Source organism: Morus notabilis, unplaced genomic scaffold (assembly GCF_000414095.1).
Source record: "Morus notabilis unplaced genomic scaffold, ASM41409v2 Scaffold122, whole genome shotgun sequence".
NCBI lineage: Eukaryota > Viridiplantae > Streptophyta > Magnoliopsida > Rosales > Moraceae > Morus > Morus notabilis.
Window position 1 is genome coordinate 120273 of NW_010358752.1, and position 12322 is coordinate 132594.

The 12322-nt window shown below is 34.0% G+C and overlaps 2 protein-coding genes across 2 annotated transcripts in view; both read left to right on the forward strand.

Moving 5' to 3' along the window:
• Positions 1 to 5737: 5737 nt before the first annotated feature.
• LOC21390929 (COP9 signalosome complex subunit 1) lies at positions 5738 to 10578 on the forward strand. Its single transcript, XM_024162458.1, has 6 exons — positions 5738 to 6278; positions 6910 to 7233; positions 8716 to 8832; positions 8957 to 9042; positions 9472 to 9706; positions 10029 to 10578. Exons 1-6 carry the CDS (start codon positions 5871 to 5873, stop codon positions 10203 to 10205), a joined length of 1347 nt encoding a protein of 448 aa, XP_024018226.1. The 5' UTR covers positions 5738 to 5870; the 3' UTR covers positions 10206 to 10578.
• A 1330-nt stretch (positions 10579 to 11908) lies between these two features.
• The window catches only part of LOC21390930 (probable methyltransferase PMT13), a 19975-nt gene continuing 19561 nt past the window's right edge, over positions 11909 to 12322 (forward strand). Inside the window, exon 1 of the mRNA XM_010093249.2 lies at positions 11909 to 12322. Within this exon, the coding sequence (XP_010091551.2) occupies positions 12146 to 12322 (177 nt within the window). The 5' untranslated portion in view covers positions 11909 to 12145.

The window sequence follows — 12322 nt, forward strand, 5'->3', positions numbered from 1 at the left end:
ATTTTAAACTAGTTTGGTTGGAAATTCCACCACCGTTCTTGAAATTAAATTTCTCTTGAATGCATGGGCTTGTTTGGAAATACCTGGATGTTTTGAATTTAAAAAAAAAATATATATATATATATATATTATAATGTTTGCAACATTATATGCTAATCATTCTCTTAAACAGGTTTAAGTTTCTAAACAATCCTCCACGTCACTAACCCCGGTTTGGGGGCGTGACAGGGCCTTTCGCTCACGTTTTATTATTTTATAAATGTTATAAAACCCCTCCCATGCGACTGTAGGAGCGGTGCGGAGTAACTAAGTTGCTACCACCCGATTAAGAGAGGATTGTGTTCATCGTCCTGGTGTACGAATGAAAGAATTTGTAAATTCTGTAAACTCTGATATTTATATTTCTAGATTGTGGTTGATGTCTGTAACGTTATTTACATGTTCATGTATGTACAATACTGAAGATCTTGTAGATAGATCCTGTGGGTGTAGCCCTGAACAATGTTAGAGGCTTAGTTATAAACCTCTTGTAATCAGTAATTTATTTTCAGTGAAATGTGGGGCTCGTTTGGAAATTTCCTTAATATTTTATTATTAATCGCGTTTAACCCCTAATCAAGCTTCCACGTCACCGACCCCTGTCCCGGGGCATGACAAAAAATTATCTAATTAAAACAATCATGTACATGCATTCCAATATAAATTAAATACAAAAATCATTAATTGAACAAATTTATCTTACACTAATTAAACAATTAATTCAACCATAAATTAATATTTAATTATATTTATTAAAACACTTCATTAATTCAACCAATTTATTATGAATTAATTCAATTGATAAATTACTCATGAATTAATTTTCAATCGATTTTATAACATATTACAGAAATAATATAAGTTACCAATTTATAGAAAATTCGCCTATCATATCATGAAAAATATATGAACTAGTCAAGAAATTTGATAGACATGTATAGATCAAGCTCATATAATTATGGCATAAATTATTTACCGATAAGTTCATCTCATAATTATAAAATAACAAAATACTCATCCAAATAAGTCAAACAAAATAACAAAATACAACACACAAATTCGTTGATTCGAGTTTTTAATTCGAATTAATATGTGACTTTATGTGAGAGCTTTTTACTGTAGTAAAAAAATTAGAAATAATTATTTCTGAGAGCTTTTTATTATAGCAAAACTCGAATCAGTAAAATGAACGGAGCTTAAAAATACAACTAAGTAACAAAGTCTAACAAAATGATAAAATACAACACATCAAACTAAATAACACAGTCCAACCAAATAACAAAGTTCAAAACATCAAACTAAATAACAAAGTCTGACATAACAAACTAAATAACAAAATTCAACACATCAAATTAAATAACATAGTCCATCCAAATAACAAACTCCAACTAAAAAACTTTAATTCCAAACGATAAAGCTAAAAGTATGTTCTAATTGTTCAAAAGTCAAGAGCAACCGAGTTTAAAGCTTGAGCATTCTTTTTCAAGCTAAGATCAACTACTGTGATCTCATCCAAATCCTCAAGTAATGCTTTGTCTTGATCACCTATGTTAACAACAACAAAAAAATATATAATACCAGAAATACTTATAACAATAAAATTAACTGAACTCATTAAGAAAAATAAAAGTCTAAAATACTTTACTATCACTTTCAAATAACCAATCTTTGGTGCAAATAAGTGACTCAACAGTTTCACTCTTAAACGAGCTTTAAAATTAGACGGGTCAATTTCGAGTTGACACTAAATTAATCCTTACTTTTTTTTCCATTTTTTTTACACTAACATGTAAAAAATCGTATCATGTTTGTGTCTAGTTGTCGCGTCTTAACCTGTATTGCTAGCATACCTCCAAGTCATTTCATTTTTGGTCAATTTGTTTGTCAAACTAGAAAGGTAGCTGATAAACTTACTTCAAAGAGAAGTTGAGTGTGCATGCTTCTATCAGAGCACGTCATACGACCCTCTTGAGCAACTGTTGAAATGTTACAAGTTTCTCCTATAAATTATCCATTTTTCACATTCTAACCCTGAATGGAGAACATGATTTTTCTTTCGTTTTAGTTAAAATTCTGAATGATTTTCTTTGGGTTTAAGGTCTTTTGTGCTAATGACTAGTGTTTTTCGAGTTTGCTCTATTCAGACTCGAAGTTCTTCAAAGAAGTTTTTGAGGTGCTGGTTGGATTCAGTGTTCCAAACCTTAGAAACTCCTTAAGAATCTCGTCAGATATTCTCTCATCTACCATACAAGAGTGTTTGAAGTTTCTTGAACTTTTTTCAGAAAACACTTGAATCCCTTTTTGGGGCAACCTAAGTTCGTCACTCGGAGCACAGTTTCAAAATTCTGAAAAGTGTCAAAACTTCGTCCATGTAATCACCTTTGAGAGGCCATTTCATTCATACACTTTTCTTGAGATGCCCTGCTCCGGAGCAACGTACACTTGCCTCTGGGACAACACTGATATGTTATGTTAAAGTCTCATCCAACCTCTCGAGTCTCATCTTCATTAACTGTTTGGCTGCTCTTCTCACTATTCTTCATCTACGTAGTTCTTCCTTTATTAATTTTCAAGTTCTTTAATAATTTTTGTAGGGATGTTTTAGACATTCGGTAATGAAGTGGGTCCTAAAAGCCACTTTTTTTTTTTCTGTTCACTTTGGGCCTAACCACCTCTTCGTATTCGTTAAATGTCCTATCATCATCGTGACTTCAAAGACTACTAAGTACTTCGGTCACATTAAAACTAACTTCGACGAGTCGTATACTTACGCATGTGCACCCTTAATGCTTCACACTATAAGATCTACCTTGCCCCAACATCAAGAGAACGCTAAGATAAGGGGCATGACAATGACACTCATCCCTTTTTGATTGACAAAAAAATATACAATATTTTTATTCCAAATCATATCTAAAGAAAATTACATAAATACTTCTATTAGGTTCTGAAAAAATAGATTTATAAAAGTTTTTATTTTCAACTATCAGATATGTATTATAAACTGTCTATTTTGTATACTTTATTCTGATGTGATTTTCATCAAACTCAACGGTAAAAAACTAACCCTATCAGTAAAGAAATCCAACCAAAAAAACTCTATTCTCCAAAATTTAAAGTAATAGTGTTGATTTTAACTGAATGAAAAATCTTCGTATTAAAAAAAAAGATTACTTTTATAAATACTCTCTGAATTATGTACCTTATTTTAAAGTGCCATTAATTTTTAAAAACAGTTCAAAACACCATCTAATATATAGAAAACAGCTCAAAATTCATCCCTCCATCCACTTTCATCTACAAAACTAAAAGAAAATTTGATGCGGCAATCATTTTACAATTTTAAATTAAATTAAATTAAATAAGAGGAAATTACTTTATTAAAAAAATAACTTAAACAATAAAAATCTAAAAATTTTTAAAAAAAGACTTCTGAAATTATTTTGCAAAACCCAAGAAAAAAAATTAGAAAAACAAAACAATAACAAAACAAAACAAATCCCCCCGAGAAAATAAATTCTCAAAAAAATTTAGAGTCCATTTATTTATTAAAATTTTTAATTTAAGTTAAGATGTAATATTTTATAAATTTTTTTAATTATAATAAAAAAATTAAATATAATTATTTTTAAAAATTTGTTATTAAATAAAACTTAAATTTTAAATTAAAAAAAAAATGAGGGAAGTTTTTATCTTCCCACTGCCCACATCAATACCCAGAAAACAAATCCCCTTCCTCAACGACAAACCAAGCACGCTATGCTTCCAACTTCGGACTTCGGAGGCTCTCTAAAGTGCAATCAAAGGCGTCTAGGCCATTATAAGCAAGGAAATATCTAAATCCCAAATTCACGAATTCAAAACGTCAAAACAATTAGATCTAGATGGCCCTCGATCTCTCTCTATCTCTCCCCTTCTTGCTCTATTGCTCTCATTCCAACCACAAATCAGATCTGAGCACGAGGTTGGCTTCGCTGGCAGGGAGCGGCGGCGGTGCAGGGTCGACTTTGCGCGGGTTGCAGGGTGTTGTAGGGTGGCGATGCGACAGCGTTCGGGGTGTTGGGTTGCGACGGCGAGAACAGGTGGACAAGGGAGATAAATGGTGGTTTAACATTTTTGTATTTGCTTTGTTTGAACGGAGAAGAAGGTTAGAGATGGGGAAGAATGTGTTTTCCAGAGTTGTGGTTCTTTTTTGTTTGTTTTCATGTTATTTAATCTACTTTTTATTTTTGTTTTCTAATTTTTATTTTGCTAGTTTTCCATTTAGTCTTTAAATTTTTTATTTGATTTTTGTACAAAGGTTAAATGGCCTTTTTAATAATAATTAAAGTTTATATTTTAAAATACTTTTATAAATTTTTAATGACACACCATCTCAACAATCAATTAAAATTATACATATAAATAAATAAATAAAATATTTTGAATCATTTTTTATATATTAATAAATGTTTTAAAAAATAAAAAGGTACGTTAAAATATAATACATAATTTTTAAGTATTTATAAAAATAATCTTAAGAAAATAATAAACAAATTATTCTTTGAGAATCTAGTAAAATTATTGAATAGGATTCCTTCAAAAAAAATTATTGAATAGGAGATTTTTATGTATGACTCAATAAAATAAAGGCTTGTTCTTTTGGAGTTTAACTTGAGTATAATTTTTGAGTTGAATTTGAGTTATAATTTGAGTTGAAGTTATAACTTGAGTTTGTGTTTGGTTGTGTACATTTGAGTTATAGTTTGAGATAAGAATTTTTTTGAGTTTGTGTTTGAGTGAGTCAAAACTTGAATTTGTATTTAGATAGTATTTTAATAAAAACTCAATACTGATGGAAAATTTTAATAGGGTATATAGGTGGGGTTTTATTCATTTTTTCGTTGTCAACGCATAGAAAAAAAATCATCTCAATCAGAATTAAAACGAAAAAGTTATAACATTTTTAAGAGTAGAAAAAATACTGTTTATTAATTTGAGTTCGAGTTTCTGAACTCAAATTAAAGGGAAAACTCAAGGGCCTATTCACTTCGCTGATTCGAGTTTGTAATTCAAGTTGAGATGTGATTTTATGTGAGAGCTTTTTACTGTAACAAAAAATTTAGATGTGACTGTTTCTGAGAACTTTTTACTGTAGCGAAACTCAAATTCTAAACTCGAATCGGTGAAGTGAATGGGGCCTTGAACTCGAGTTTTAGTCCTAAACTCGAATTTGAACTCGAGTTCAAACTCAAGTTCAAACTTAAAAGAACATAAACTCGAATAAAGTTGTAATTCGAGTTGTATTTTTTTGAATTTTATACTCAAAAGAATAAGCCCTAAATTACTGGTAAATTTTTATGTCATAAACTTTCTTTTTTGTAATAGTTTTTTAGTTTTTAATGAGCTCCTAAGATCCTATTAATTAAATAAAGGGCATGTTCTTTTGTCTAAAAAACTCAAAAAAAGACAATTCGAGTTTCAACTTTATTCAAATTCACGTTCTTTTAAGTTTCAATTTTATTTAACTTTACTTAACTTTATTCAAGTTATAACTCAAATTCAACTCAAGTTATAACTCAAATTCAACTCAAAAATTATACTCAAGTTACACTCTAAAAGAACAACCCTAAAATTGTTCGGAAACTGTTTTTTTTCCCTGAAAAAAAAGGAAACGTGGTTATTTTATCGTCAGCAAAGCGACATCGTATATGCCATATTCACTGGCCTAAGATGACAGCACACGAGAAGAGGGAAAGCGTAGAGGACAGACACTGTACTCACTACACTTTTGCTCTTCCAAGGAAACCCCCAAAACCAGAAAACCCTAGGGCTTTCGAGAAACGAACGCCATGGAAGGCGAGGACGAGCCCTCGGGAGGACCGATGATCGACGAGGAGATCTACGCCAACGGCATCGGCGCCGGCGAGGAGGAGAAGCGGAGCAGGCCGATCATAAGCGGCGAGCAGCTCGACGTGGAGGCCTACGCGAGCCTCTACACGGGGCGGACGAAGATCACTCGTCTCCTCTTCATCGCCGACCACTGCGGGAACAACCAGGCGATGCAATTGGAGGCGCTTCGCATGGCTTACGACGAGATTAAGAAGGGAGAGAACACGCAGCTCTTCAGGGAGGTTGTTCAGAAGATCGACGGCCGTTTGGGCCCCAACTACACCATGGATTCCGCCTGGTGTGACACCGTCGATCGTAGGGCCGAGCAGAAGAAGGAGAAACTCGAGAACGAACTCAATGCCTACAGAGTACGTTTCTAGGGCTTTCATTTTCTCTCTAATTTTTCTTGGATAATTGTGATTCTTTTCATTTTTAATACTATTTGTTCGCTTTTGGAAATTTCAAGTAATATATAATTATATGCCTGCTTATATGCCGCTTAAATCGCAATTCATGTTGTCGTTTTCTTCTGCTTTTCGTAGTAATTCTGCTATATATGTCATTTATGAAGAATTGAAATCTGACTAGAAAGGCATTCAGTTTGAATTATGGAAGGTGCAGTAATGTCTTGAATTAGAAAAGTGTATGCGTTGAAGCTCCGAATTTCATCATTGGTTGAGTTATGGCTGTGTTGGACTTTGCTCATCTATGATCTTTCTAGAACTTATGCTCTGAATTATGGATTATCGTAATAAGAAATGCTAGTATCACTCTTTTTGTCACTCTCTCTGTATTTGCTGTTTGACACGCGGACTCCACTAAGATGATATATTATTATTTAAATAGAAAATGAGAGTAAAAGAAAGAGTGGTGCTAGGTAATTTATTCTGTTTGTTTTCAGTGAAATATATGTCTCACAGTTCCAAGTTCTGTCTGTTTCATTATGGTTAATTGTTGTTTTGCCCTGAATTCTCATTGCATGTTAAATATTTTATCCAGACAAATCTCATCAAAGAAAGCATAAGGATGGGATATAATGACTTTGGAGACTTTTATTATGCGCATGGTGCCCTAGGGGATGCTTTTAAACATTATGTTCGTACGCGTGACTATTGTACTACATCAAAGCACATAATTCATATGTGCATGAGTGCAATTCTGGTCAGCATTGAGATGGGTCAATTTACTCATGTTACGAGCTATGTCAGCAAAGCAGAACAATTGCCTGATAATAACCTTGACGCAATTACCGCAGCAAAGCTTCGTTGTGCTGCTGGGTTGGCTCACTTGGAGGCTAAAAAGTACAAGCTTGCTGCACGTAAGGTTTGTTAACTTTTTTCCCCCATCACTCCCTATTGTTTTCATTGCAAAAAATGGTTATAAAATAAATTTCAAAAATATGCTATATGATAACACTTGAGGATTGTATATATGAGCGACTCACTTGAATTATGAACTAAAAGTTAATATTAAAGAAGGGTATCACAGATAAATGATTAAATTGTTTAAGTGTTGCCGTTTAGGGATCTATGCAGTTGTGTTTCCATTATGATTTTTTGTCTTTAAATTTTGGGCTTTGGGCGGGAGTTCTTTCTGTTAAACAACATTATAGTGTTGTATGGCTTGTTTACTCTTGAAACCTGATTGTTAAACATGAGGTAGTTGGTAATCTATTTAGCAACAAAATATATACGTGTGTACATATGTAAACACATATGAAAAGGAAGTAGATGAAAACCTTCAGGTTTACACTATCCAGCTTCGAATTTTTTGATTTACTGATTAGAGTTAGAAGATACACAGTTAATTAATTTCTTCCAATTGCTTTTGTTCTTAGTGTCTATTGAAGAGTCCCTTCGGTAAGTGGGTACTACTTCTGAAGATAAAATTGTTGTATTTACTTCTATAGTTTAAGAGGACTGGAGCTACTCCCCATGTTTGCTGATAGAGCTTAGGGTGGATGGCAATTCTTGCCGTCATCTGTTTGTGAAGGAGTGACAATGTTAAAAGTACTTGGGAACTGGAGTGTAAGGTAGTCCTTAGTTGGATGAGGAAACCTTTAAAATTGGAATAGCTTTTAGTTTTCTTCATATTGGCATTCTAAGGCACAGATACGTACATGTTATAAATATATATATTTGTATTAAGCCTTGGATTATCAATTTTTTTCATGGATTATATATTGTGCTTAAGTGTAATGAGTTTACTTTTTGATATTTAGTATCCAATAAGCCTCTGGTGAGACTCACTTATGCTATGAGTGCTTTGCCTTAGTCATAAGATTTGTGACGTGTAAGGGGTGTGGGGTGAAATTGTATCGAGGATTGTGTTTTTCCGTTATGGAATAAAATAAAATAAAAAGAGAATAATGTACAGGGTGGTATATTAGCTAAGGGAAAGTGGGGGTGGGGGTGGGTTGAGGAATTCTGTGTAAAAGTTTGGCGTGTGCCTTAGGAGAGAGTGAGCTTCTCAAAAGCTCACAAATTCTGTCCTCCATTGTATTGCATTGTTTCTGTCATTTGAACCAAGTAAAACAAATTCATATTCATTTTTCTCTCTAATTCTAGATCTTATCAGTATCTCACTCTCTTAACTTTAAGATGAGCACAATTGTCTTGGATGTTCCGTGCTGTATCTCAAAGTAGGTGAAGAAGACTTATTTTTGGGTGAAGAAGACTTGATAGTTTATGAAATCCATTTCCAGCCATTCTGTTTCCATTTTCGTTATTACGAGGCCTGATAAGGTCTGTATGGAAGTCACGCTATATTATGTAAGTTTTGTCACTTCCCCGTAACAATATGCAGTTCTTGGAAACTGGCCCTGAATTGGCGAATCACTACAATGAAATAATTGCACCGCAAGATGTTGCAACATATGGTGGGCTTTGTGCACTGGCAAGTTTTGATCGGACAGAATTGAAGGTATCTGTTACCTTTTCTTCTCTCTCTCTCTCTCCCTTTCTTTTCCCCTGATAATTGTGTTTACAAACATGTTTAATGCACTAGTCGACGTATTTTGCTGATTGAATGAATTTTTTTATGGCAGAACAAAGTTATAGACAATCTTAACTTCAGAAATTTCTTAGAGTTGGTGCCTGAAGTTCGGGAGCTTATCAATGATTTCTACTCAAGGTAAAATGTAGTACAATCTTGTATATTAATTGGCATTAAATGTCTTGATCATTGGACTATTTACTTCAAGGTCGTGCCAACAGGTGAAAATAAGAAATACTGGGCATAAGTAGATAAAGCTGATATATGCTGATTTTTTTAGCATGTGATTTTCTGATATTTGATTAGATCTTTTGAACAATTGTTATAACTTAGGACCATTATCGTTACACAAAGCATGGGTTGATTAGAGATTTTCTTGTATCAGTTTGAATTCTTCCATGTTCATTCAATTTCAAGCAGTTCAATGATAACTTCAATGCCTTGTGGGGTTGGTCTGTTTGGCATGCTTGTTATTTTCTTTGACTAATTTGGTATGAAGACCTGTTAGATTTATGTTTCATTATTTTGGTTCATTGAAAATGCCAACTTTTCCCGTCTTTAATGTAGTCATTATGCATCATGTTTGGATTACCTTGGCAATCTCAAAGCAAACCTGCTGCTTGATATTCATTTACATGACCATGTCGAGACACTATATGATCAAATCCGCAACAAGGCCCTCATCCAGTATACACACCCGTTTGTGTCTGTTGACTTGCGCATAATGGCAAATGCTTTCAAGACAAGCGTTGGAGGGTTAGAGAAAGAGCTTGAAGCTTTGATCACTGACAATCAAATCCAGGTACTGTTAGGACTAGTTTCTCGTCTACCTACTTGTTAATTTAGAACTTTTTTCATGCGCGTGTATTATAATAGGCAAACACATAGAATCTGATTTCTTGGGCCTGTGTATACCATAAAGGGGTTCTCTCATATATCTTGTGTACGATTCTCTTGCAACTGGACAGTATTTGATCCTTGACCAAGTAATTATGTTATACCTAATAGTAAAATCGAGTTGGATCAATTTCTTGCGACATGTCTGGGGTCTAGATGAAGTGAAACTTATATTCAGTTTTACCTTATGCTTAGTGCAATTGTTTATTACTGATATGTCCCCTCAGGCTCGGATCGACTCCCACAACAAGATCTTGTATGCTAGACATGCAGATCAAAGGAATGCGACCTTCCAACGTGTTCTACAGACAGGCAGTGAATTTGACCGAGACGTTAGATCGATGTTACTTAGAGCTAATCTTATCAAGTACGAATTCAATCTTAGGGCCTCAAGGAAACCGTGAATTTAAGTTTCAGCTGCAACAATGTGGTATGAGGTATGAGGTACAAGGCTATCTTTTTGATATGAAAAGGTGATTGGTGATATATTCATGAGCTTAGTCTCCTCATGAAGTCCATTGCTTCTTTGACTATCCAAGATGGATTTTGCACATTCAGGACTGCAGGATAAAGATCAATGCAAGAATTACTGAAATCCAATGGTTGGATATTGGTTTATTTCATCCATTGAAGTTATTCTTCATAGTTTATGTTTAATGCTTTTAGTTTGTTCATATTGTTACTTGCTTTATGTGACTATTGAGGTAATTTGGACGGTGGATAGAATAATGCAGTTAAAATCAAAGACCCTTTGGGGGTTTTGAGTCTTTTGCTCAAGTCTTCTTTCTTTCTTTTTTTTTTTTTTTTTTTTTTTTTTTTTTTTTTTGTTGTCCGTTAAAAGTTCTACGCTTCTGTGTATATATCTTCGGATGTTTGTTTTGCATTTGCATTAGGCATTTTGTTTTTGGTTATCAATCCGTGTAGTCCAATGAATCTCCTTTTCTTCCATTTTTTTTAAAATATTTTCTTACCGGTTAATTAACAGTCTCTCATCCTCCAGAATTGTTTATTTAGTGAGATAATCGCTTCATTGCACTATACGTGATAATTCTTTGCCCCGTTTGATTTGAAGCAAGGAAAAATGAAAGGTAAATTGCATGTTAGGCAAATGAGTTAATAATAAAGCCATTTTTGAACCTTTTTTTTTTTCCTGCTAAAAAAAAATGCTGAACTCTAGCTGAAGTCGAAAAACAAAACAAAAATCTTCCTTCCAATGTCACCCTTTATTTAATTCTGACTCAGTGGTGAAGTCGTCATATATTTTGGTACTGTTAGGACACATAAGGTATATTAAAAGAATATTAGAACGGCATTGTTACTTAAACTTGCTTCGAAAGTGAAATGTCGACATCATGATTTTACCAATATAAGGGATATAGTGGGATTAATTTTGCTTAAAAACTAAACTAGTCAAAAAAAAAAAAAAAAAGAACTAAACAAGTCTTTGGGAGGATAAAATGGAAATGCAAACTCTCCCCACTTCGTGTTAGGTATCCCGGCACTAAGCAGAGTCAAGAGGCGTCCTTGTAATGGATTTGAAGCGGTGAAGCCCCAAACTCCATCTTGATCTTTGCCGGTACTAGATAAGATTATTTTATTTATTAATTTATTGTTCTAGAGTTGGGTAACGTAAGGCAAAGGTCAAAGTTCAAACTATGGACCGTCTTTGACTCTGCCTAGATTTCAAAGGAAAAGAATATTATTAACAACAAACGAAAGTTACACTAAAATAAATAAAAATTCTAGCCTCTCGTTCTAACCGTACCTCGTTGCTCATACAGCCGTACATCACATCCCAAAAATCCCTCCAGCATTCACCCCATATCCCTCACAGCCTCGTACACATCTCTCGTCTAGTACCCTCCAAAATCTCCCTCATTAAAAAAACAAAACAAAAACTAGACAAAAATTTCATTCCAAAAAAAAAAAAAGAAAAGCTAGACAAAAATAATAGAACAAATAAATAAACAACAAAATTAATCGTCCTTTAATAACCCAAAAACTTTATATTATTTATTAATCACCTCGCTTCTTAATTAATTAATAATTCATACATTATTTCATCAATTAATAAAGGGGAAAAAAAAGAAAAGAAAAGGATTAATAAACACACATCTCTCATCTCCACTTCACCGTATTACACTCATCAGACTCCCACTGCAAACCGCGTAGTTGTAGATAGTTGATCTTCCACTTCCAATCCCAACCTCTCTTTCTCTCGCTCTCTCTCTAAAAAAGGCAATTCTCCATCTCTTTCTCTCTCTAAACCAAAAGATCTTTCCGAATTTCGTACTTTACCACTGACATTGAATGCGGATCTAGTCGTGATCGGCGAGATCCGAGAATGGGGCACCTGAACCTGCCGCCTTCGAAGCGGAGCGCGAGGCAGTGGCGGCTGCTGGACCTGGTGACGGCGGCGCTGTTCGCGATCGTGATCCTCTTCTTCCTCTTCGTCTTCACTCCGTTGGGGGACTCGCTGGCGGCGTCGGGGCGGCAGACGCTGCTGATGTCCTCCAACGCC